The sequence below is a fragment of the Acipenser ruthenus genome, chromosome 17 (assembly GCF_902713425.1).
Source record: "Acipenser ruthenus chromosome 17, fAciRut3.2 maternal haplotype, whole genome shotgun sequence".
Classification (NCBI taxonomy): Eukaryota; Metazoa; Chordata; class Actinopteri; order Acipenseriformes; family Acipenseridae; genus Acipenser; species Acipenser ruthenus.
This window is the reverse complement of record NC_081205.1, coordinates 26,707,116-26,732,279: the sequence shown is the minus strand read 5'-3', so window position 1 is coordinate 26,732,279 and position 25,164 is coordinate 26,707,116. Positions and strand designations below refer to the sequence as shown.

The following is a 25,164-nucleotide window of genomic DNA, read 5'->3' as shown; positions in this document are numbered from 1 at the left end:
GTCAGGTGTGAAGCGCTTAGTCCAGTCTTTGATTAACTCCTATTTCTTGTTTGCTTAAGAGACCTTGAATTATATCACTTGGTTGGTTGGGTCTAGTTCAGTAAAAAAAAGGAGTTCTCCTTTACTTTGAAAATATAGCTCATAGTGCAAAGTTGTGCCCCATAGAGTTTTGAAAATAATCTTGAAATATTTTTTTGACCTTGTTACTTTGCTTTCCTATAGCCCTCCCCTGTAGAAAAAAATATCTGTCAGCAATGAAGTAGAGGCCACAACACTCAAAACTATGAAATTCTGTAGTAAACAGACAGCAACAAGTTCTATATTGGCATCACACTGAACATGGTGTGTGGGACAATGCAGCTTGAAGATTGATTTCGCCTTTCTCTCCCTTAGGGCTGATGGAGGCGTGTGCAACAACAACTTTGTCATGCAGCTCACAGCCGACCTTTTCAGCAGAAAGATCAATAGACCAAGACATTTTGATATGTCAAGCCTCGGGGCTGCTTTCATTGCAGGCCTGGGGATTGGTACGTACAGGGTTTCAAACATGCATCTATTATACAACTGGCATATTGGAATTTCCCAGGCATTCTGTCCCAGCCTAGCTCTGATGAGAACTCTTAGCTCTGTAGCTGTAGGGAGGAATTACCTTGTGTGCAGTGTAGCCATTTATAACTGCCTAGCATTGTCATAGGGGAACTTTTGGCTAAACAGTTCTGTCCCGGGGAAATTTGTGTTATACTCCTGGTAACCCAAACTTAAAAGTTTCATTCTAGCCTTTTGACTGCCTCCTGCTGGTGAGTAGTGGTATAATATAGCTTATGAGAAGCACATTCCACAGAGTAAGGTTGTATAGTTAACATTCAGGAGGAAGACGATTTTAAAAAGAGTATTGCTTGAAAAAAAATACGCTCTTAAGTTTTATAGCCCCCAATCTGTTTCCCAGTCTAAGAGGGAACAAGTAGTTGGACCCATTTAAAAAGATAATTAACAGATTTTTGTTCTTGTTGCTGTTCAGGGTTCTGGAGTAGCAAGGAAGAACTGAAATGTCTAGGATGCACAGAGAAGGTTTTCTACCCTCAAAATGTGTGGAAAAACTACAAACCTGTCATTGACCGCTGGGAAAAGGCTTTGACACGCTCAATGCACTGGTATAGCAAACCATAACTTTTAGTGATCAGAAAGGATTGTTGTAATTTACCTGAATGTGAGTCTGTGACAAGTCTGCCAACACATTCTGCAGATTATGCAGTCTTTAAAAAAAAAAATAGATATGTTTCAGATATTCTATATTTCATGTGTGTAATTCTTTTTCTTAAGAAAACATTAAGACATTGCATTTCTAAAAGCTCAAAAGAAAACTGGATATTTTCTAGAAAATGCTACTAAACAAAATGCGTTTAAAGTAGTTTGTCTTAACACTGAATACTGATCACGTTCAATACAACAATAGTTACAGTTAACCAACTGTGGAACAATTGTATGTCATCTACCAGCCATGGTGTTGCTAGATAGTAATAATAGAAATTCATGTTCTTTCGTGAAACTTGGGAGGTTTGGGTCTCATTAATATGAAGTGGTGCATTCCTGTTTAGGCCAACCTTAACCAGTTTAACCCTTTAAGGGCAAGTATTGAGTAAACCAATAATATAACTCTTGGTGAATTGTTACTATTTTCACTATATCCATGAAAGGCAGCCCACGGTAATGGTCCTGTATTTACCCAAAAATTATTCAATTGAATTATTATTGCATTGTCCTATGATGTATAGGAGGCTGTGTGGTCCAGTGGTTAAAGAAAAGGGCTTGTATGGAGGTCCCCGGTTCAAATCCCACCTCAGCCACTGACTCATTGTGTGACCCTGCGCAAGTCACTTAACCTCCTTGTGCTCCGTCTTTCGGGTGAGACGTAATTGTAAGTGACTCTGCAGCTGATGCATAGTTCACACACCCGAGTCTCTGTAAGTCGCCTTGGATAAAGGCGTCTGCTAAATAAACAAATAATAATATTGCAATTTTCTTATGCAAGTTGTAGGAACAATTGATTAGTTTATTATTTTAAATGATATATAAGTTGATTAGATCCAATCAAAATATTATATAAGTTCAGAGATTATGGAGTTACTGTGAACACTCACACCAGACAAAAGGAAAGTTAAATTAACAGCAGCAGTTTATTGAATACAGAAATCATTTTAAGTGTGTGCTATGCATCAAAGATAACTACTAGCACCACACTTTCAACATAGCTTATCTCAATATACTTGTCCACAAATAGCAAGTTTACTTTAAAAGCTCTTTGTGTGCTGACATGAAGTCATCTAACTTAGTTACTTATCAAGTTACTATGTAATTAAGTTACTATGTAACTCTAACGAATGCAATTAGCTTTCAGTTCAACTATAATGTAATTAGGTTTTATGTGGAGAATGTAACCTTGTTCATTTATACTCAAAAAGTCCTGGGCAACTCTGACTCGGTAGCCATCAGGTTTTAGAATTTGATTAGTTTAATTGTCCTCGGTCCACGATGATTCTTCAGTCCCCAATGGGATCAACAACATGGTGCTTATGCATTCTCCTCTTTTTAAATTCTTCAACCACAAATGTGGCCTAGCACAGTGTTTTGGATCTTTAGTAGTCCAGTAGACTTAGACATGTTTGTCTGAACAGTGATATACAACAGCAAAATTACTGTGCAAAAATACTGTGGTAAACTTTTGTCAGGGTAAAGGATCATTTTCACAATTTCACAAATTCTGTATAAAGTACTGTATCTGTATATATGTACATGTGAAATAGTACACAACTGTCTACTCAGAGGAGTATATATAGGTGTGTGCATCTCTCTTGTCATATAACAGGACAAGAAGATGATTTTTTGCTCATTAGAAAATCTACTGATCTGGGAATAAAATAAGAACCGACCTTTTCTTTAACAAATTGTTAAATGCATCTTCACTTGAAAGACCTGTTTGAATGGGAGTGTTCTGTATTGCATGTGCATTTTACATACTGTATTAACATTTCCATCTGTGTTCTTTGTATATGTAATCATGGACTGTAAGTGTTGGGGCAGATGGATAAAGAACTGGGGAAGGGGCATTGTTGAATAGATAATCATCTGTCTTCCGATACATGAAAATGAGCCGTCCAAAACAAGGAACCTGTATTGTTGCGTAATAGATATGCACAAATGGAATAAAAAGTGCTACATCTGCTAAATCTGTTAACTATATGAAATAGAGCTAAAGAACAAAATGAGAATCATGCACATGTGAGGTACTCTGGAGTGTGTACTGATTGCCCTGTATGTTTCCAAATGCATTTCTGTATTAATACAAATGGGTTGTTTTGCTTTAGTATTGTGTTATATATTGAGGCAAATTTCTCATTTTGAAATCACAGGGGACTCAAGTCTTTTAAAAGCAAAACAAAAAAAATGGAAAGTTCTTAAATTGTTAAATTACTTTAAGTAATCCAGCCCAAAATGCCTTAAAATTAATGTTGATAATAAAATAATATACAGTATAATGTAAACTGTATTCTCTGTTCATTATTCAACAAATGAGGGAAGCAGACTTTTCATAAAAATCAAAACAATCAGGATAGGGTACTTTCGGAACACCAAGTGAAATGGTATAGGTGTTGCACTAGAGGGCGCACTTCCTTAGGGCCAGAACCTAACAAGTGCCACAGCATGGTGTTGGACTGGAGGACAGTGCAAATGCAAGTGAGATCATGATCAGGGGCACAGCCACAGCTGACATTCTACCGAGGTGAAACTTAGGCTATAGCTGGCTGTATTTATATGACTGCTTGGAAATAGCTTTCATTATTTTACATCCCAAAAAGAGTGCCAGCTCCTGTAGTCGTACAGTTAAACGCAATAAAATCCACGCTTTTAAGAGCCATTTGTTGTGCTGCACGAGAATCCATTGATACAAAATATGTAGGACGAGTGGAAAATTCTTTAATGACGACCCATTATTAGAAAGCTGTGGTAATATAGTGCCAGTGTAGGTGCCATACTTTTGAGTGCCACTTCCCTTACTTGCAGTCACACAGAAAAGGACATGTCCATAATGTACTGTATTTACAATAGAAGCACTCATGCAAATATGCTCTAGGCAGCCAGCCATGAGTTCTCATGGTGGTAGAGACCACGCCACAGCAATGAATAGAGGTGAAGTTGGAATGTACAACACCACCCCTTTACTATTGTCATTCCTCTCTGGGATGTTGAAACTGATCTGCCAGGCACCTTGCATAACACATTCCTGAGTGGAACACCAAAACCCTGATATGTATGAACTGATAGCAATAACTCAGACAATGTAAGCTCTGGCCTCGACAGTCTTGGCACTTAAACTATCAACTGCAGTGTGCATTTTCCCAGTTTCAGAAGTGTGTGCTTCCCTGTGTTCTGAGTCTAAGCTTTGGCAGTATTATGTGAATATGAGTTTTTCAGACTGGTACCCTTCTCTGGTAATCAGAAATTAAAACCTTGAGATCTCTTGTGAAATCTACTGGTAAAAAGAGGTTCTTTTATTTATTTATTTGATTGATTGATTTATTTTTGCTTGGCATGAACACAGAATATGATCCGTCTTATTGTATATTATGTTAACTGCAATGCACGTCTGAGACATCGAAATACAGACGTTTCCAGGCACAGCGTCAAAAGCTCTTTCCATGTATTTATCCTACAAGGGGATGCTCTGGCCACATACATGATTACCTATATCTTCACCACTTATCCAGCTGTGATGAACTTCTGCATTGGCATTTCGTAGCACGAGTATTGAGGGAATTATAAAAGGCATAATAGTTTTTTGCTCAAAAAGAGCCAACTTCTCAACGTTTCGGTATGTTTACATACCTTTGTCAATGACACATCTATTTAACAAGAAGTCTCTCTTTACGTGTGGCTAGTGTGCATGCCTTGATTAGTCCCAGTTTTTTGAGGCGAGTGTTTACATCTCTGGAGAAGCATCCAATCTGCTTCCATCTTGCGTCGAGCATCACCTTCATGCGTGTCCAATCAGAGACGACAGCTTGCAGCTACCGCCAAGCTTGTGTGCGGAGCCTGTGCTGGCAGGAAGAGGCGAGAAGGGGGAGCTGTTTTTTTTATAGTTATCAATAACATAAACTTGAAGAAGCAGTTAATGACAGCTTATCTTTGAACAGGAGGCATATTTGTCGAGAAGTCATTTGCAGCAGCTCCACTACGAATATGTCGTTATCTGTGTAGCTGTGAACATGCATTATTGGTAGAAGAAAGGTAGCTATTATAATTAACGCAAAACTAATGATGAGAAAAACATTGTTTTTTTTTGGGGGGGGGGGACAGTGCTTCTTAAAATGTTCTTCTGTATTTAGAAATTCAAGCAAATGTTCTTAATGTAAACGTGTTTTGTAAATAGGTTGGCTTGAATTGAAGTTAATTAGTATGCGTCGTTGACTCAAGCTGCTGAATTATTTATCCAGTTATGTTTATTTCATTTGCACACACGTGAACAATCTTGCGTCGAATGTTTTGTTTTGTAGTTTAATTTTAAATAGTTTGGGAAGTTTAATGTACGTTTTGTTTCAATGTTGTCATAAATATGAAGACATTTCTGTTCTAAATATATTCTAGCCTGTTAAGTGTATGACGAGCTTGTTAGGTTTTGGGTAACGTGTTGTAGAATTGCGCATTAAGAAAACGAAACGGTTTTGACAAATTTTGGAAATAACTTTTAACCTCGTGTCACCCGGTTATTACACAATACAAATGGTAAGTATTTATTTTAGCTTTGTTTTTATTGTTATTGTAACACATTATTTGTTTAGGTATTTTAGTGGAAGTCGACTAAATGTCACAAAACCCCATGTTGATTTATTTATTTATTTATTTTTGTAAACTTATTGTCACATTGTTACTGTAATTTGATATATGTTTTAAAATAAACTAAAAAACAGTTGTAGAATTTGTTAAGGGGAACTTTTGGTACATTCATTTGGAACTTGATATGTAGCTCGTGACGTACACACACTACATATGTTTATAAAAACTATGAAATACCTTCAGTTTTATATGAATTGCCTTTCTACCGTCAAAAAATAGTTTGTAACATCGCTTAACTGTACAGTATTCTGCAATATATATATATATATATATATATATATATATATATATATATATATATATATATATAAAATCAATGTCTCTGTTGCAGGTCAGTTTCAGTCAAGGAAGGCAGACATGAGACATAGTTAGTGGAATGCATCGCACACCTCAATGCAAAACTTGAAAAATGTACTTCCCCCATAACCAAATTTTGAATGCAATTTGCATGTCTTGTTTGAGAAAGGGTGCAAGTACTGCATGTTGAAACAGAAAAGAAGTCTGGCTTTAGGGCAGGATTGGGATGGTAATATGCTTACATTGTTTCTGTGACCAGTGGGCATCTCCGAGCCTACAGTGCACACAGGTGTAGCCGCTGTGATCTTAAGCACTCGGGGTCATCGTCTCTGTGTTCAGGTACCTAAATCATTACCCAGGCCTCCAGTACCTCGGTGAAGCATGTTGACAACAAGAGCGAGCCCTAAGTCCTATTAAAAGGGACTGCCTGCCCCACTAGCAAATGTAAATTTAAGAAAATATGCCATGACTATATACAGCATTCAAGCATCACAGAGTGCAAGATCCCTCAACAGTCCCATATATATATATTATAGACGCCCACACACACAGTATTTGGACAGTTAAAAAAAAGTGATTTCTATAATATCTAATTGTTCTAAATATAAATTTAAAGTTTCAGCTTTATAATAAAACAACAAATGATTACATAACATGCGTAAAATGAAAAATAACATGCAAAAACTAAATTCATACTTTAACAAAATTATTTGGGCACCCTTGCATTAGTATTTTGTGTACCCACCCTTTTTTGTGTTTTGAAACCAGTTCCTGCCATTTTTCCGGAGATATTTTTGCCCATTCTTCAACACATACAGCTTTGAGTTCTGCGATCGACTTAGGTTTCCTTTTTGCAACAATCTGGGGACAATTCAAGTCTGGGGACTGAGATGGCAAATCCATAACTGTAATCTTCCTATTTTTCAGAAATTCCTTCGTAAACTTCGCAGAATGCTTAGGGTCATTATCCTGCTGGAATACATACGTCCGGCCAATAAACCTTCTAGCACTGGGTAACAAATGACAAAATGCCTTCTACAATACAAAGGTCGCCAGTGTCTGAGGAAGAAAAACAAGCCCATACCATCCCACCATGTTTAACACTGGGCATGATTAACTTGATATATCTATATAAATAAATTATAAAATTGTGCTGTAGCCCTCATTTGAAAAGTAGTTTATTTGAATTTGCAAAAGCAATTGCTGAATATAATACAGATTTATCCTGCATAAACATGACAATGCATAGTCCTGGTTCTGGTTGAATGTAAAGCAATACAATGCATCTCCTTATATATAATAATAATATCTATTTTTATATAGCGCCTTTCATAGTGGACCACCATCACAAAGCGCTTTACAGAGGTAGGCTGTGAACTGTGCATTATATGCAGAGTCACTTACAGTAGGACATTGATTTAACATCTCATCCATAGGATGAAGCACAAGGAGGTTAAGTGACTTGCTCAGGGTCACACAGTGAGTCACAGTGGCAGAGGTAGGATTTGAACCAGTGACCTTTTTTTTTTTTTTTTTTTTTAAACTGAGCATAGCAATTGGCTCCTGAGCTGGTCTGTAGATTAAATGCACACATTGTACTGCAGTTTAAATACTGTTTTTTGGGTGTTTTTTTTTTAAAATTTGAAATCGGGGAACAATAGCCCATCCACCCTTAGCCTCACATTGGTTATTCCGAAGTCTGAATGGGACACTGGCACCCACAAATGTTTGCCACGACCCCCATGGGTTGCCTCTGTATTGTAGAGGGTGCATCTCCGCATTGAATTGTAAAAATTGCAGAAATAATGAATACCAGCATTCTACATAACCACTTTAAAAGCTGTTGAAATTACATATTGCACCATTTAGCACAGCAAGCAGTTATGAAAAATGTGGTTTTGTAGGTTGTACTTAATGAATATTGTGGCAGACATCTGTTTAGGTTTTACAAACAGCCTGAGTAATCCCTGAGTGGTTCTGCCCTGAAAACGGAGACACTTGCGTTGCAGCATATGTGCGACAGGTGTTCCTAAGCATTTGCCCCTCTGCACTTATGCAGATATTGATGGGTTAAGACTAAAACGTGATTTTAAAAGTACTGTGTCAGCAGCAGCAGGACTTATTTTATATTTTTATATACATTACAAATAACATGCTTGAAATCTGTCGATCAGTTCATTCTTATTTTATATGTGTTTTTACATCCCTTACATCTTGTCTGTAGAGCAATGTTTAAAACTACATGTGATGTGATGTCATGTACAGGACCAAACTTTGTGAAGCTTCAGGGGTATGGTCAAAATGATTTCAGTTTCTATTATTGGATGCTTGTTATGTATCTGTGCAGATATACTGTAGTAGGACATATTTTCCAAATATATACGAGTTTTAGAAATGAGCAGCTTAAAACTTGTAACATTTGGTAAATGTAGTCACAAAGATTGCAGTCTGGCATGTAGCAAAAGTACACTACAGTAGTTTCTTTGACATGCTCTGACTAATGCTAACTGCATCAACAAAAGCAAAGGTATGTTATTCTTAATATGGCAGGTATGTTACTGTAGGTGAAAGAAACAGTATTCAGGTTACTTTGAGAGCATACGTAAAGAGGCAATTCTCTTAGAATTTGAATTCTACTGTCATACACTAAAAAACATGTTATTTGTTGCCTTTCAACACTGACCACACTTGCTCTGTGGTTGTGTATCCATCAAGTGTAAGGTCAAATTTGAAAACAAAACTAAAATATGACTTTTTTTTTTTTTTTTTTTCAACCACTTTGTGTCTTTCCCAAAAGCTGTGGATCATTACAATGAAAACATGTTATTAGTGTTTAATGAACTAAAGGATTTTTTTTTTTACACCAAGAGAAGAAAAAGAATAAATAATTATTTCCCTTTTAAGTGTCTGTATGTTTCATAGAACAACGTCCCGTTTTAGATTTGTAGAGGTTATATATGCTAGTATTTTTTAGCCCTTGATGTATTTCATTAAGAAAATAGCAATATTTAAATAAAATCTATCTGGGCGATAGAAGCTGCATATAGTCTCATATTAGACTCCAGGCCATCTGCCCATTCCTTTGAGCTTTAGCAAAAGGTCGTGGCAGATGGTGAGGTCAGCATGCATGGTTTTCTAAGCTTTATGAAGTGTGCTTTTCACAGAATGGGATGAAGACCGCAATTGTTTTCACCACCTCCCAAGTCTGAAGGCTGAAAGCTTTGTGCAGTTGTTAACTCTGCATTGCACATTCCAGGTCAGCGCTCTTCACTCCAGTTTGAGTTTGGAGATGTACAGTACTATGTCAACATGTAGTATGGTTTCTGATTGGTTAATTTGCATAGACCAATGAGATTGTAGTGAATTTGAATAACTGCTTACGGTTCTGTAAAACAATGCAGGGCTGTGATTTGTGGAAATACATCCTGACCTTCCACAAAGTTTGCTCTTATCGAGTAGAATATAGGCCTACAGTATATATGTATGGGTGTAACTCAAGTTTAACAAATTGATTTATATGATCGAAAGTAAATTGAGTCCTCTCTAGCAAATCAATGCCCACGAAGGAGATGCAGGTTATAACTTTAATGTCATGACCTCTGATTCTAATTCAGTCTACAGAAGTTGAATAGATTTAACATCTGATGAGGAATAGAAATGGAGGAGGGATGGGAATCTTATCTCCAGCTCATAATTACATAAGGAGATGCATTGCCTTGCTTTACATTCAACCAGAACCAGTACTATGCATTGTCATTTTATTTTTCTACAGCTTTAATCACCAGATTTCATTCTACAACTAGTTTTGAAAATGATGACGTGTTTATGCAGGATAAATATGTATTATATTCAGTGATTGCTTTTGCCAATTCAAATACACTACTTTTAAAATGAAAAAGCTACAGCACAATTTTATAATTATATGCATAATGTGCTCTGTATTCTCTGCAGGAAATATCAAGCTTGTGAGACTTCAATGTTATGGTGCCAAAAGATTGTTCTGTAGCTGCATAATATGGCACTCAATAAGATGGCAAAGACTGTAAGTAAACACTAATCCTCAGGTTTTGATTTTGAGTATGGACAAAGCACCCCTTCAACCAATCTTACTGTTTGAGCATAATCGTGTACACAGCCTAACAGTTAAACTGATGTAGGCTGATGTAAATAATCTTTTCTTGTATGTAAGCACATAACGTATGATATTCCTTTTGTTTTACATTTTTATTTAATAGATTAGACTTAGCTGATATCCTACTGTGTTATTTCAACACAGCATTTACCTGTAATACCTGGTGGCTATTATAAGTCATTTGGCCATTATGCTAAGCTACTGACTGATTTGAAGAATGCCACTTCAAAAAGTGTTGTTTAGTTAGCACCCTTAAAGATCATTTCCATATTGAGCAGTTAATCATAGAATCCTAGAATATTGTTTCCTCGTTTTTGTTTTTCTACTGATTTAGTTCTGTTATACATTAAATAGGATTTCTAGACTGGTCGTACTGATTCAGTAACATTTCTCTATTGCTCCATATCCTTGCTTTATTTAGGGGTAACCTCTTTTTTCAGCAGTTCTCATGGATTTTCTGACACTAAATAGTACCAACCACTGCAGACTGCATTCAAATGGACATTTTACAGATTAGTATACATGCTAGATCTTGTCGATTTGTTATCTGAGGGTTTTTTTTTTTTTAATATGCATATTTCTTTAATTGGGTTAAAGGGAACTTTAGCTGAAGCAGTTACGTTGACAGACGCATCTTGCTGGACAATAGAATACATACATATAAAAGTCTGGCTAGTATCCCATTTGAATTGATTAAAGTAATGTATGTTTATATATAAAAAGAAAAATCACCTTGAGTAATAATACATGGTGGTTTAATGCTCTTACATGACCACAAGTCGGAGGCATCCAGCAAGACATCCAACATCACTGCAGCCATGCCTTAATTTTTTACATACATACTTTGGGCAATAGTCTTTCCTCTATGCTTCCTGTGACCCATGCTTGCCAAACCCTCAGCTAATTAGCAGCCAGCTGTGCAGTCTGCAGTGACAGCTCTGCAGTCATTCTCATATTTTCCCTTCCCCCGGATCACAGGTGTTAACCCCATCACCAGGGACAGGCGAAACCCTGCCACTGTCATCTCCAAACACAGGGAGCTGCTGTGCCTTTTTAAAGCTGTTTTATTTCGTGAAAATATTCATCAAAAGAAAACCATGCTAAGATATATAAAACAGGCTTTTGGCAGAAGCAGTCGAGAAAACATACATCCTTACAATTACAATACAATGTAAGCAATATAACAGAATAGCGATTGGAATGACATTTGTGTAGTCTCTACATCTCCATGTTATGAGAGCAATACAGCACCCTGACTGTAATAAGATGTACCATTTTAAAACAAAGAACATTAATTGTATTTCTGTGTAACTGGTGTTTGTTTAGGTTGGAAGAGCAAACATCAATGGAGACTTGAAAGCATTTCTAGACCAGAACCAAACCCTTGCCAGAAGTAAGTAAGAACATTTAGCATGACAATTAACAGTAAATAAGAGGAACAATGCTTTAGAAAGAATATTTGAAATGTTTTAACCATCACCAGTTATGTTTAGTAGTTCTCTAGATTTATTTGCTGTTAGGAAGATATTTTGCCATTCAGCACACAGCTGTATTCTATGATTTTCTTTGTCAAGTTTGATTTCTGGAATTGTGCAAGAAAAATATGCCTTTTTCTTGAAGTCAACCGCTATGCCTTTCTATTTCTAACCTTTTAGGATAAAGACTTCGTATTTGCATTGTTAACTTAAAAATAAATACATAAATAAATAAAGGAAAATGGAAATTCCAGACCATTTAAGTAGTCATTGTTTACCTTAGATTGTAAAGGTATTTCTACATTGTGCCCCATACTGGCTGAAAATTATATATGCCTAAATTTTTTTAGGCATATATAATATTTTATAATATATTTTCTTAAAACAGACGTGCTCAAATTTGTTGGTACCCCTCCACAAAAAAAGAAGAATGCACAATTTTCTCTGAAATAACTTGAAACTGACAAAAGGAATTGGCATCCACCATTGTTTATTCCATGTTTCATTGTAGGTATGGTGTTCTTTCTTTGAAAGCTTCATTTTTTCGTCTGTGAACATAGAGCTGATGTGACTTGCCAAAAAGCTCCAGTTTTGACTCATCTGTCCAAAGGACATTCTCCCAGAAGGATTGTGGCTTGTCAATATGCATTTTAGCAAATTCCAGTCTGGCTTTTTTATGTTTTTCTTTCAAAAGTGGAGTCCTCCTGGGTCTTCTTCCATGGAGCCCACTTTCGCTCAAAAAGCGACAGATGGTGCGATCAGAAACTGACGTACCTTCACCTTGGAGTTCAGCTTGTATCTATTTGGCAGTTATCCTTGGTTCTTTTTCTACCATTCGCACTATCCTTCTGTTCACTCTGGGGTCGATTTTCCTCTTGCGGCCGCGCCCAGGGAGGTTGGCTACAGTTCCATGGACCTTAAACTTCTTAATAATATTTGCAACTGTTGTCACAGGAACATCAAGCTGCTTGGAGATGGTCTTGTAGCCTTTACCTTTACCATGCTTGTCTATTATTTTCTTTCTGATCTCCTCAGACAACTCTCTCCTTTGCTTTCTCTGGTCCATGTTCACTGTGGTGCACACAATGATACCAAACAGCACAGTGACTACTTTTCTCCATTTAAATAGGCTGAATGATTGATTACAAGATTGGAGACATGTGTGATACTAATTAAAGAAACTAATTAGTTTGAAATATCACTATAATCCAATTATTTATTATCTTTTCTAAGGGGTACCAACAAATGTGTCCAGGCCATTTTAGAATATCTTTGTAGAATAAGCAATAATTAATCTCTTTTCACAGCTTCTTTGCTTTATTCTATGACATACCAAAGGCATGCAAGTATACATGATAAAATAGCTTTTAATTTCATCACTTTTCAGGAGGAATGAAGCATTATTTCAATGAGCTGTAAGGGTACCAACAAATTTGAGCACGTCTGTATATAATATATTTTCTTTTTCTCGTAAAAATCACTTTAATCAATATGACAGACAGGAAATTGCTACACATGCTGTTTTGTGTGGCATTCTGTATTTCACGTTAGCTTTGCTGTAACTGCAGCCAGTATTTAGTGTGATCTCAGGTACCTTTTTATAAACTCGCTGAAGCAAGCCTGCAAAATAGATTCACTTATTCTCAAATCACTTTATTGATATTAACTAATCAACTCACATTTGTGAAGTTCACATGTTGAATAAATCTCATTTGCATCTGTTTCATCGAATTACACACACACTGTTTACTTTCATGTTTTTTAATGTATTGATGAAATTAAATCAAATGAATGTGCTTGCCTATTAAAAGTTGTACCCAGATGCAACAGCCTTAAATGGAGAATGTAGTGTCAGCAGCCCTTTAAAATGTTCCTGAGGCTCTTCCATGTGAAGTAGCTGCACATATTTTTTTGGGATAAGATTCCTATCTTTGCCCAGGCACAACCCACTGTAGTCTGCAAGTTTCCTTTGCATGTCAGACATGGCGCTCCATGTTTTATCGCTTCAAAAAATCAAATAAAGCTGTCCATTTTTTTTTATTGGAAAAAGGACAGTTCTAACAGCTGCACATCAATATTTTAATCACTTGTTCCCTGCAATAGTCTTTAGTATTCAGGATGTGTGACAAACATCATGATTGTCCAAACAGAATTCCAAGTAATTTCAAGTTTTGGTCCCAAAATCAATGGATTATTATTATTATTATTATTATTATTATTATTATTATTATTATTATTATTATTCTGCAGACACCTTTATCCATTTTGCTTTGAGTTGAGAATGTGTTTACTCATAAGAAATAAGCAAGCAGTATTACCTTTTGTGTACATTTTATTTTATTAGAGTTGATAAGGTAACTAATATCAATAAGCTACTCTGAAATTAAGGAAAAAAAAATAGGTACCTTCCAGGGGCCAGTGTCTTAAATATGAGAAATACTTGAAAAAAACTATTCTTTAATGTGTGGCAATCTTTAAAAAAACAAGCTGTTTTGTATACTGTGTGTGTGGAAATCCTTAACATGAATTCTGGTTCTTTGTTCTTAATTCAGTTACACCTCCGAGTTTTATTATGCATTACTGCTCTGAGGTTTTCATGATAAAATATCACTTCTCTTCCTGGGGTTAATGCAACACTTTTCTTTTCTGTCCTCATCATAAAAGGATTAGATTAAAAAAAAAATGTAATTTCTGTGTTTGTGATGAGGGCTTAAATTCCTAAATAAAAACAGATATCATCTTCATTTAAATCAATATTACCAGACAAAGGGCCAGTCTTTGTGGGGCTAATATATGCCAAAAATGAGCAGTACAGTATTTATAATCTTTCAATTGAAAAGCTCCACACACAGAGATCCTCAGACAGCACTACAGTACAGCACTTGTTTTCAGGGGTACACTACCTTCTGCTCAGCAAGACCAAAGCAAACAATAGAGGAACTGACATGAGGGTTCATATTGTCCCTGGAATCATTTCATTTGAATTGCTTTGACTTTGGGGAGCGAGCAGTGCGGCATGGCTGTAAAGGCACCGACTGTGAATGCATGCTTTCTGGATAATGTCTGTACAGACTTTGTTTGGGTACTGGGTGAATGATCTCTGAGCTCCTCTGGCAATGCCTAAGTAAGTCTCAAGTTTCAATTGAATGGTAACAAAGACAGTAGAGTGTATAGTCAGTCCTGCAGGGAGTCAGAGGCATGGTTTTCTAGCCCAGGTAAATTACAGCTTCTTTTTTTATTCTCCTGATTATTACATTGCATTTGCTCTGCATATTTCCTGCTGCTTCTGTTGTGCCTTATCCTAGGTCTCTCAAGTAGTAAACAGCCTCTGCCATGCTAGATTCTAACCATACTTGAAGTTTCAGTGTGAGAAACTGCATGGTGTAGGGGGGAGGGGCAAAGTTAGCTTACTTGCTAAACTAATTGGAGGAAAATGCAGGTAAAATAAGATATTTCATAAGGTGGGGGACGTGTAGGTTTTGAAGTGATATAAAAAAAGAAATGCAAATAGCAAAATACAAGATCTGTTAACTTGGTTTAAATGTTAAAATTGTTACAAAAAAAAAAGCTAATTTGTTATTGTTGTGTATTCAACCTCTTCGCTGCATTGACATTTTAAAAAAAATATAAAGTTTAGTATAGATACGTTTCTAATTTAATTTACTGAGTCTTTGAAACTATTATCAGTACCGGTACTACAAAGTGCTTTCTTTTTGGGGTTGTATCAAATGAGAAAATAGATACATTTTATTAGATCATTTTAATTTCACATAACTAATAGACTTTATTTTTTCAACACACAAATCTTAAAAAATATACTATTTGTTTAATGCTACCCAAATTAAATGATGCTCATTTATAGTTGTTTTAAGGTTTACGTACAGGGATCAGTATAAGTTGGGGGGGGATATTATTATATTTCTTTTTACGCACATGGTTTGCAGTGCTTGCCAATACATGTGTGCTTTTTGGAACGGTGACCAGCTGTATTCTAATGAAGTTTAGTCATTGTTTGTTCATAAAGGGGCCGGTGCATTCCACTGCTTTATGGCTCTTTATCAGGCACTGTGTGTGGGAGTGTGGGGGACACCATTTAGTGGCTGTCATTGTGTTAGCGAGGGATTGGCAGGAAAGACCAGAATCTAAAACCCAAATTTAAGTGGTGCTGCGTAAACCTGTGTTGTAAACAATGCATGCTGTCATGTTGTTCAAAGCTGCAAAAGCCTTGTCTTAACTTACAGGCTGGCAATGTGTAGCTGTGTATCGTGATTTGCATTCATTAAAGGCTTTTTGATGGAGACCGGTTTGAAAGTGCAGCAGTTAAACAACGTACTGCATAGCAGAACAAGACAGGCTATGCATTATTGTTAACATTCCGGCTGTAAATACCAGTTAGAGAAGTTATCTGAATCTATCTAAGAAAAAGATTGTTGATTTGTAGAGAATCTGCGTAACCTGCTGCCCACTCCGATGCGTATCTGTAAAAGAGAAGCCAGACTTGCAGTACCAGGCCAGATATTGGTTATGTTTTTTTTTTTGGTTTTTTTTGCTACCACATTCATGTTTATTATTCAGTTAAACATGGGGATAATACTGTGTTTGTGGCTTCCACTGTTATCAACCACACTGGCATTTTTTCATGTGGGAAAAATATTCAAAACAAACGTTGCCTGAAATGCATTGAATGAAAAGTTTGTATTGGCTCTTAAAATAGAATTTATATATGATTGTTTGAAAAAGATATCATGCAAAGGATACCAATGCATAGACATACATTCTACTGTACAGACATGTTTTGTTCTCCTTCGTTTATAATGTTATTTGATGGAGTACCGGGTATATCTTATTCCTAAGAAATGTGTTTACTGTAGTATGGTACATACACATTTCTAAAACAAAAAAATGCAGCTTATTTAAAATAAAAATATTAGTTTGGAGTTTGAATAGGTTTGTCAAAGCACTAGTATATAAAATGTGTAGAACATTTAACATACAGCCTAACACAATTTCTTATTTTCAGACCTTTGTGCTTTGATATAGATAACATTAACATGCTTTCAGCTTGACTGAAAAACCCCAGACCTGCAGTGAGACAGCACCCATTTTACAGCTCACTATCTTGATGTCTTTTTTCATCTTGCTGGTTCACTTGTTAATATAGCAGGCGTATTTCAGTACAAGTGTTGCCTCGTTGTCTGAAAGACAGCCTTGTCTCTGATATCTGGGGCTCTTCCAGCAGGCAGCCTTTTCGAATTGTGAAAAGTCCTCCCACAACTGCACCCACCTCCACACACCCCCACCTCCATCATAGGCACAAACACATGCTCTTCCCTTGTCCACCCACGCCCCTCTCTAACAGCTGGAAACCATACACTCCCAACTCCCCACACACCTACAGCCAGTAAATCCTACACCCCTCAACCCCCCAAAACGGCTTCCTATTACCCCTCACTCCAACCAATCTTCTCAAAGCCACTCTTCAACCCATATAGCCCACCATCACTGTGTAACGCCCATATTCCATAACCCACCTGACCGCTCACCCAAACCATAATAGGCTTTTACCTTCATCATCCCATATGCATTCATCACACAAGTCACCCAACCATAATCTTAAGTGCATTCACCCCCAAACCTTCAGCCATACATAGTCTCCCCCACTCCCCAACAAGCCCCTATATACTTCCCTCCAAATAGATAAGACACCCCTATCCAAACCTATAATCTGGCACTCCCCCATAATGCAGTTTGCCCACTATCCTGTGTAATGTCTCCCTACAGGTGTGATTGTCCTGTGAACAATTTAGTTCGTGTTTTTTTTGTTTGTTTTTAAAGCAGTTAGATTGGCACACTTTCATAGGCAGCTGAAGTTAATTTCCTGCAATGACTAAACTAAGCCTGCATATTATAAACTCCAATGGGACAGCCCAATAGATAAGTAGCTAAGTATTACAGTCATTCATTAAAAGAAAAGTAACAGTGCAGAAATCAAGGACTAAAAACAGTGGCAGTAAAAACATTTACAATTCTATCTATGTAGTGGCATACTCAGACAAGCACCTGTTGCACTTGCAGGAAGAACCCATTGAAGCCTAGTGGTTTAGGGCAGCAGTGTGGAGTAGTGGTTAGGGCTCTGGACTCTTGACCGGAGGGTCGTGGGTTCAATCCCTCGTAGGGGACACTGCCGCTGTACCCTTAAGCAAGGTACTTTACCTAGATTGCTCCAGTAAAAACCCAACTGTATAAATGGGTAATTGTATGTAAAATAAAATAATGTGATATCTTGTAACAATTGTAAGTCGCCCTGGATAAGGGCGTCTGCTAAGAAATAAATAATAATAATAATAATAATAATAATAAAGATTTATGCCCATAGAGCTAAGGCAATTAAGAGCTTAGGCTAGAGGTAAGGCTGAGGCTACAGATACCTGCAGGTTGTATAGCAACGATATGTTCCGTCAGATAAAGATTTTGTTTCTTTAATTCAACTTCTAATATATTTTAAGACCTTTAATACACATTGTGTGGGTCCCTTTTACTGTGTCATAAAAAAAAAATAAAAACTGCTTAAAAAAAGATAATATTAATTTAATTCGCATCATTCATTCTTTTATTTACAATTTGCTGTAGAAACATGTTTTGAGTATAATGGATTCTACTAAAATAACCAAGGCAAAGTTCATTTGACACCTTTGTATGACAGCACGCATCAATTGTGTTGCATACCGTAGAGTTTGTTGATTTGGGGAGAATACAAATGAAAATGTGTACAAACACTAAATAGTTAATAGTGAGAACAAGTACATTGATGCAGTTGTTGCCAGTAATTAAATAACCCTCTTTTTTTTTTTTTTACATACAGGGGACAATCTGAATCTGTATCAAAATTTGAATTTTGTTGACATAATATACAGTAAAATTGGAAAAAAGGAATGATAAAGCATTCTTTGTTGTAGCTGTTCAGAAGGTTCAATAAAAAAAGCATACATTTAATGTGAGTTGCCAGTTGAAATTGTGGTCACCTTATTTGCATATGCAGAAAGAAAGATTAATATTTGCTTTATGCATTCTCAGGGTACAGTACAATGACTTTGAAAAACAATTCTCAATTAAAGTGCCAAAGCATAAACTAGATAAGAATTACAAAAGTAAGAATTTTTTATTACATTTTCCCTGTTGGTTCCTTTTAAAATTTCAAAATATAGTGTGCTAAACAAAAATTGTAATTGCATGTATTAACTATGTTCTGAAATAGTATTTAATATGAGTTAAACATTATAGGTCATCTTCATACTGTATGAACTGGAACATTATTCTGATGTACACAAAACTATACAGAATGCATACAGTACTTCAGTAACAGCAGATGGAATGCACAAAGCCAGATGGTGTGTTCTGTACAGGTGCCCAATCCACCAGTCTAAGGTTAAATCTATCCTTTTATGAACTGAAATCTGATATGTCTAGTAATCTGATTTCCAAGGTGTGTGTGAGTGGCATTTTTATTTAAAACAACCTAATTCCTGCAACAATAAATCTCCTACAACCCTGAATATACAGTGTAACAGAAATTGTAAATGGACCATTTCATACCACACCAAACTTTGTGGTAAGTTTTAACATAAGAGTCTGGTAACGTATTTGGTACAAAACTGTATTCTGTGATTCTCCAGGCCATTTTGTTGCAGTAGTTTTAGAAAACAGCAGCCACTACACTTTGTAAGCCTCAGATTTCAATATAGACCATTTGAGGCACTGGCTGCATATTTGCAGGTTTATATAAACACTATATGCTAAGTACTTGGGAGACCTCTGACCAAATATGGTAGCCATATTGAGGTTGTGACTTTTTCTACATGATAGACAGCACAGTTTGCGATATTGTCTTCATATTTGGTACACAGCTATGTATGATTAATCTATCCAGATTTTGTTTTGAAGTTTAAAAATGTTTGTCTTGAGCACCGATTAATTTAGTTGATACTTCACCTCTTAATTCAAGTGTCGTACAGATGATGAACTATTAATATGGCTGTGTATTTGACAGGCTTTTCATTTTTCCTCTCTTTGTTTGACATTCATTTATATTGTGATTTGTATTTCTTACAGGCAATATTTCAGTGGTTGCAGTCCCAATTTCTTCTAATTTGTACCCCTCAGAAAAGATTACTTTAGCACCAATAAACGTGAATGTTGGACCCCAGATGGTAAGTTCATAATGTAAAGCATATACATTTAACATGTTGTTGAGCCCAGCTAACTCTGATACTGTCTATACTAATATAAACACGTCACAATGTATATTTCTTTCCCTTCTTTTTCAGGACCAAAACCCCAAAAGATCATCATTTAAATCTTCACAATATGACCCATCCTAGCATTACTTATTTTTAAAGGCAGGTCTGAAGAAACTTGCATGTAGTTACAGTAGATGTTTGATTTTTTATAAAGTTGGTACTCAAAGGGCCATGTGTTCATTATCTAAACAGTGCTAGTATTTAGATCATCCACTGTTGGCTCAAGTGATTATTATTTTTATGACCTAATAGTAAAACAACGTATGACCAGTAGTAAAATAGTTATTATTATTATTATTATTATTTATTTCTTAGCAGACGCCCTTATCCAGGGCGACTTACAATTGTTACAACATATCACATTCTACATTATTTCACGTTATACAGATATCACATTATTTTTACATACAATTACCCATTTATACAGTTGGGTTTTTACTGGAGCAAACTAGGTAAAGTACCTTGCTCAAGGGTACAACAGCAGTGTCCCCCACTGGGGATTGAACCCACAACCCTCCGGTCAAGAGTCCAGAGCCCTAACCACTGCTCACACTGCTGCCCTATAGTTACTGTTTGGCAGCCCTCGAATTGACCCTGTACCATCTACAGTACCCTACCTATTGCTACTTTCTTGTTTTAAATTTCTTCCCTACGTTTAGTTTAAAAATACATAGCACCCTTTAATACATAGGATTTATGTATTAAAAATACATAAATCCTTCCCTTTTCTCAAAGAAATTAATAGAGCTGTACAAACTGCTGCTTGAATTTGTGTTTCTTGGCATCTGTCCAGATCAGCTATCACCAAAAATTTCTTTATTTTAATTTCAGTCTATCTGGATGCAAGTAGAACCGTTGTTTTTTTGCTTGTTTTCACTCTCCCACCAGATATTGGAAGCATGTCGCCTTACCGTTTTTGGCATTTATTAGGCTTCAGGACACAGATTATTAATGCACCTTCACTTTAGAATGTATTTCTCTGCACTTGTCTTATGGATGTCAAGAAAGGAATTGTTTGGATTTATCAGTTTAAAAGGCTGTATAATTTACTGTTAAAACTATGCCAAATGTTCTTTTAAACAGCAGCCAGTGCTAATCTCTGGGAGATTTCAGTTCCTAGCTGCTGGTGAGGTTGTCAGTTCCCAGGTGACACAGAAAATCTAACACTCCTCCCCTTTTATTCTGTTTTGGGTTACTAACTGATGCATGCAAATGAGAAGAGCGAGCAATGTTTCTTTATGGAGATTGAATCGCAAATCCAGTTGTTTGCCAATCAAGTCAATTATTGGCGTTGTAGTTCTTTTCTTCTATTTAAAAGCAGCCTACTGTCTTCTGTTCTAAAACTGTAAGCAAATGTCCAGCATGTTTTTGTTTTCATCTTCAAGATATAGATTTTTTTAAATGTAATTTATTAATGTATATATTTATGTAGTTTTAACATCTAATGTAGTAGTATTTGTTTATGGTACAATTGGAGTTGAAGATGAATTGCATGCCCCGATACTGAACAATGAAAACAAATAAAATAATGAAGATTAATAACTCAAAATATAGCATAATCTATACACACTGAACATTCTGTCCTTACACTGAGCTTAAAAGGAATCCTCATACAAACATTCTGCTTGATTAGAAATTCAGTTTTCACAGGGAATCTTATTCCTCTCAGGGGCATTTCCCACAGCCTCGTTAGCATGCTTTGTCAAGCACACTCTCTGATTTACCAAAAATAGGAACTGCAGCACAAGTCAGGTCGTTCGTCACATCAGGAGTGTTTTAATGCATTATTTTAAACATGACTTTTAATTGCATATTGCCACACTTTTAAACCTTCGAGAGGGGGGAGATGCATTCTTGCTTTTGATCAGTGCAAATAAATGTTTGTGTCAGGAAACTGCTCCATTAACAACAGATTGACATGTGCCTTTAAGGGGTTAGTGATGTAATGGGCCTTTTTCCTTCTCAAGTTCTCGTGGAACACTAGATGGCAGTATGTCACTGGATGAAATGCTCTAGTATAGGCTCTCAAACATCACCATCTAAAAAGGAAGAGGAAGGAAATAAGGCACATAAGCAACTAAAATAGTAACTTTTCATGCTATGGCATTAAAAGATATCTACGTCATTTTAAATGTTAGTGTGCCATAATATTCATTATACTATTGCATGGGTCATTTTGACTGAACCCCAGTAGTTAACTTGAACACCAACCACCTTTACTGACTGGCAACAATGTTCAACATTAATGTATTGATTTATTGATTATCTTCCAAGCTGTGCTAAATCAGTTGTGTTACAAGTATTGATAAATAGTCCAGTAACTTGTGTTTGTAGAACTTCTCGCTTTCATTTTTCTTGATTCAGCTATATTTACTGTATTTCCTTTAAAAATGTAGGCTGTACTTTGCTAAGCTTGCACAGGTCATGTGTTTTCATGCTATGTGTGATCTATCAGAGAGAAATATTATGTTTTGTGATGACAAGCCCTCACCACTACAGCAATATCATCCATCCTCAGAAATCCCATCAGTCTTCAGTCACTATGTGCCATAATTGCAGTCATACTTTGACTGTTGGGTTTTGGTTGAACTAAATCTATTGACCTGGGAAGAATTTAAAGCCTTTTAACCAACTGGATGTGTTGTTGCTTCATAGAGAGAGAAATCAACACGGTATTTTTTGTATATTGCCACATAGTGTTTATTTTTTTTTTTGTTCTGCTGTGTAATTCTGCTGTTTGACATGTCTGATTTACACACGTTTTCTGAGGGCCTTTAAGTTGTCATGTCAACCATTTATTGCACATCTCATATTCATGACACATACAGTAATATCTGATGCATAGTTTCAGATTTATGAAGCTATTGCACAGTTGGCTACAGAAAAAAGTAAATTTGAGTCCTATATCAAGTTAACCCTTGCCCCCCTCTTGCCCATGTAATATGGTATACATTGATGTTACGAGCTGCAGTCTGAGAGATCACCTGTCAACAGTAAACACTTGGCTATTTCTACTATTTACATAGACTACATGATGCCGATCCTCAGAGTTAGTCTCTTGAGCTATAACTAAGCCATTTAACTGCATGTCTGCGTATTAGGATATGGGTTTAGCTGCTAATGACATTGGTCCCTTATAAGCCATCAGAAGCCACTTAATGCCTTCACATATACAGCAAAACATCTGTATTTAGGAGCACACAGGATAATATAATCTACTGTAGCTACGTACATACGGTACACCCACTTTCTGATCCAAGTGAACTGTGCTACATCTTGTCCGTGGGTTCTAAATGGTGTGATCGGTGGCTCAGAGCGGATGTGGAATTAGAATGGGAATGCCAGGAATTTTTTGTTCAGTTAAAATGTTACCGCTCATATGTAATCTAATAAATAAAAAAACTGATGGCAACATTTACTCCCAAGTTGTGGGTTTTGCAGAGTTTTTTTTTTTTTAAGTCTTTATATGTTGCCTTTCTTTTACAGATTATAAGCACACCTCAGCGAGTACAGAACTCGGGCAACATTCTCATTGGGAGTCCATACACTCCCAATTCAGCAATGGTTACCCAGAGTCACATAACAGAAGCATCAGGGTGGGTTCCTGGGTAAGTTCTTGATTTATGAGCCACGTGTTGTGCTTGAAAATGTAAATTCTTCCCTATTTTCATATAAATTCATATAATTCTCATTGCTCTTGTTTGCTTTCATCACATGAAATAGTTGCATTACAAGGATTTGGGTAACTTTTAAAGAGTCAGGAGAATAAAGGTTATCAAGGATATTGCCCTGTGAAGAGGTCTATTTGTGATGAGATCAGTTGACAGTTTGGTATATTGTAAAGCAGAAATTACTTGAAATGTATTCAGTTAAATAACTTTAAAATAAATAATATTCTGTATAATTGTCAATGAACATTCCTCCTCGGTTCTTCTTTTCATGAGTGTGTGTGTGTGTGTGTGTGTGTGTGTGTGTGTGTGTGTGTGTGTGTGTGAGCTGGATTATTATACTGCTGTTGGTGACAGCCATCTTCTCTAGCTGGAGCACAGGGATCAGGCAGCTGTAGGTGATTACCCAGGAGGACTGATCTCTAACCTTGCCTTTGTACAGGAGCCCACCCTGGCCCAGTGTGCTGCTCTATATAGATGCATCCAAGCTATTTAAGTTCACCCAAAGTCCAACAACCCATAACCTTTCAAACCAGAAGGGCACAGATGCTAACACACCTTATCCAATGCCTCTGATGTAAATCCGACTACAAGAAATTATGCTTTTATGAGGGATGCCCCCCATTTGTATCTTTTTATGCACTGCGTAGATCCATTGATTTAGCAACTATTTTTTATTTGAAATAACCTGGACAAGAGTGAATTTAGGAAGGCTATTGTGGTGAAAACTTCTGTTGCCATTGGAAGTGCAGCTGGATTTTAAATGTTATCTTTGCACAAATTAACTAGGCATTTTACCATGTCCACTAGAAGATGCTTCATGAGATGGCTGCGATAGCAACATGTTCAAAGTCCATGTCAATTGAAAATGGGAAGATTCAGCAACAGACCCAAGTATTTTAATTTGAGATTTTTATAACAAATAAATAAAAATAGTAAGCTATGCTGTCAAATGGGTCCTATGACCTCCTCTTGGTATCCCATACCCATTCAATTGCACCCATCTGTAGATCAGATATGAACTGATGAATTGGTTCTGCTGAGTTCAGTGTAATCCAGGGTACATTGCTGGTCTAATAATCCTTTTTTTATGCAGCTTTGTTTCTCAAACCCCTCTTATATGTAATGTTTAATCTATTTAGCAGTAACATCTAAGTAAAAAAAATTTAAAAAAATCCTGGGAGCACCACGGTGTCTACTCTCAAGTGAAGCAGAAAGAATGTGTTTTCTTACTTTCTGTCAGCAGAAACTCCTGTGGTTAAACCATGTTTAAAACCTGAAACAAACAGGTGCAGCATGTACTGTATCAATTAGTGGTAGCCCCATGCTGTAAAACATTAGGGCAGCAGTGTGGAGTAGTAGTTAGGGCTTTGGACTCTTGACCGGAGGGTTGTGGGTTCAATCCC

At 36.5% G+C, this 25,164-nt stretch overlaps 2 protein-coding genes across 6 annotated transcripts in view; both read left to right on the top strand.

Moving 5' to 3' along the window:
* Positions 1 to 20,000, top strand: part of LOC117423035 (putative glycerol kinase 5) — a 28,712-nt gene extending 8,712 nt beyond the window's left edge. The window contains exons 15-20 of one of the 3 annotated variants that reach the window (XM_058990268.1): positions 394 to 527; positions 1,019 to 5,283; positions 7,114 to 7,199; positions 10,138 to 10,228; positions 11,645 to 11,711; positions 19,903 to 20,000. In XM_058990268.1, coding sequence (XP_058846251.1) covers positions 394 to 527; positions 1,019 to 1,167 — 283 coding nt within the window. In that variant the 3' untranslated portion in view covers positions 1,168 to 5,283; positions 7,114 to 7,199; positions 10,138 to 10,228; positions 11,645 to 11,711; positions 19,903 to 20,000. The remainder of the gene's footprint in view (positions 1 to 393; positions 528 to 1,018; positions 5,284 to 7,113; positions 7,200 to 10,137; positions 10,229 to 11,644; positions 11,712 to 19,902) is intronic. The other 2 variants (XM_058990266.1, XM_034038383.3) reach the window with 2 other exon arrangements.
* Positions 10,138 to 25,164, top strand: part of LOC117423441 (transcription factor Dp-2-like) — a 30,232-nt gene continuing 15,205 nt past the window's right edge. For all 3 annotated transcript variants that reach the window (XM_034039246.3, XM_034039247.3, XM_034039243.3), the window contains exons 1-4: positions 10,138 to 10,228; positions 11,645 to 11,711; positions 19,903 to 20,000; positions 23,577 to 23,698. In XM_034039246.3, coding sequence (XP_033895137.1) covers positions 10,202 to 10,228; positions 11,645 to 11,711; positions 19,903 to 20,000; positions 23,577 to 23,698 — 314 coding nt within the window. In that variant the 5' untranslated portion in view covers positions 10,138 to 10,201. The remainder of the gene's footprint in view (positions 10,229 to 11,644; positions 11,712 to 19,902; positions 20,001 to 23,576; positions 23,699 to 25,164) is intronic.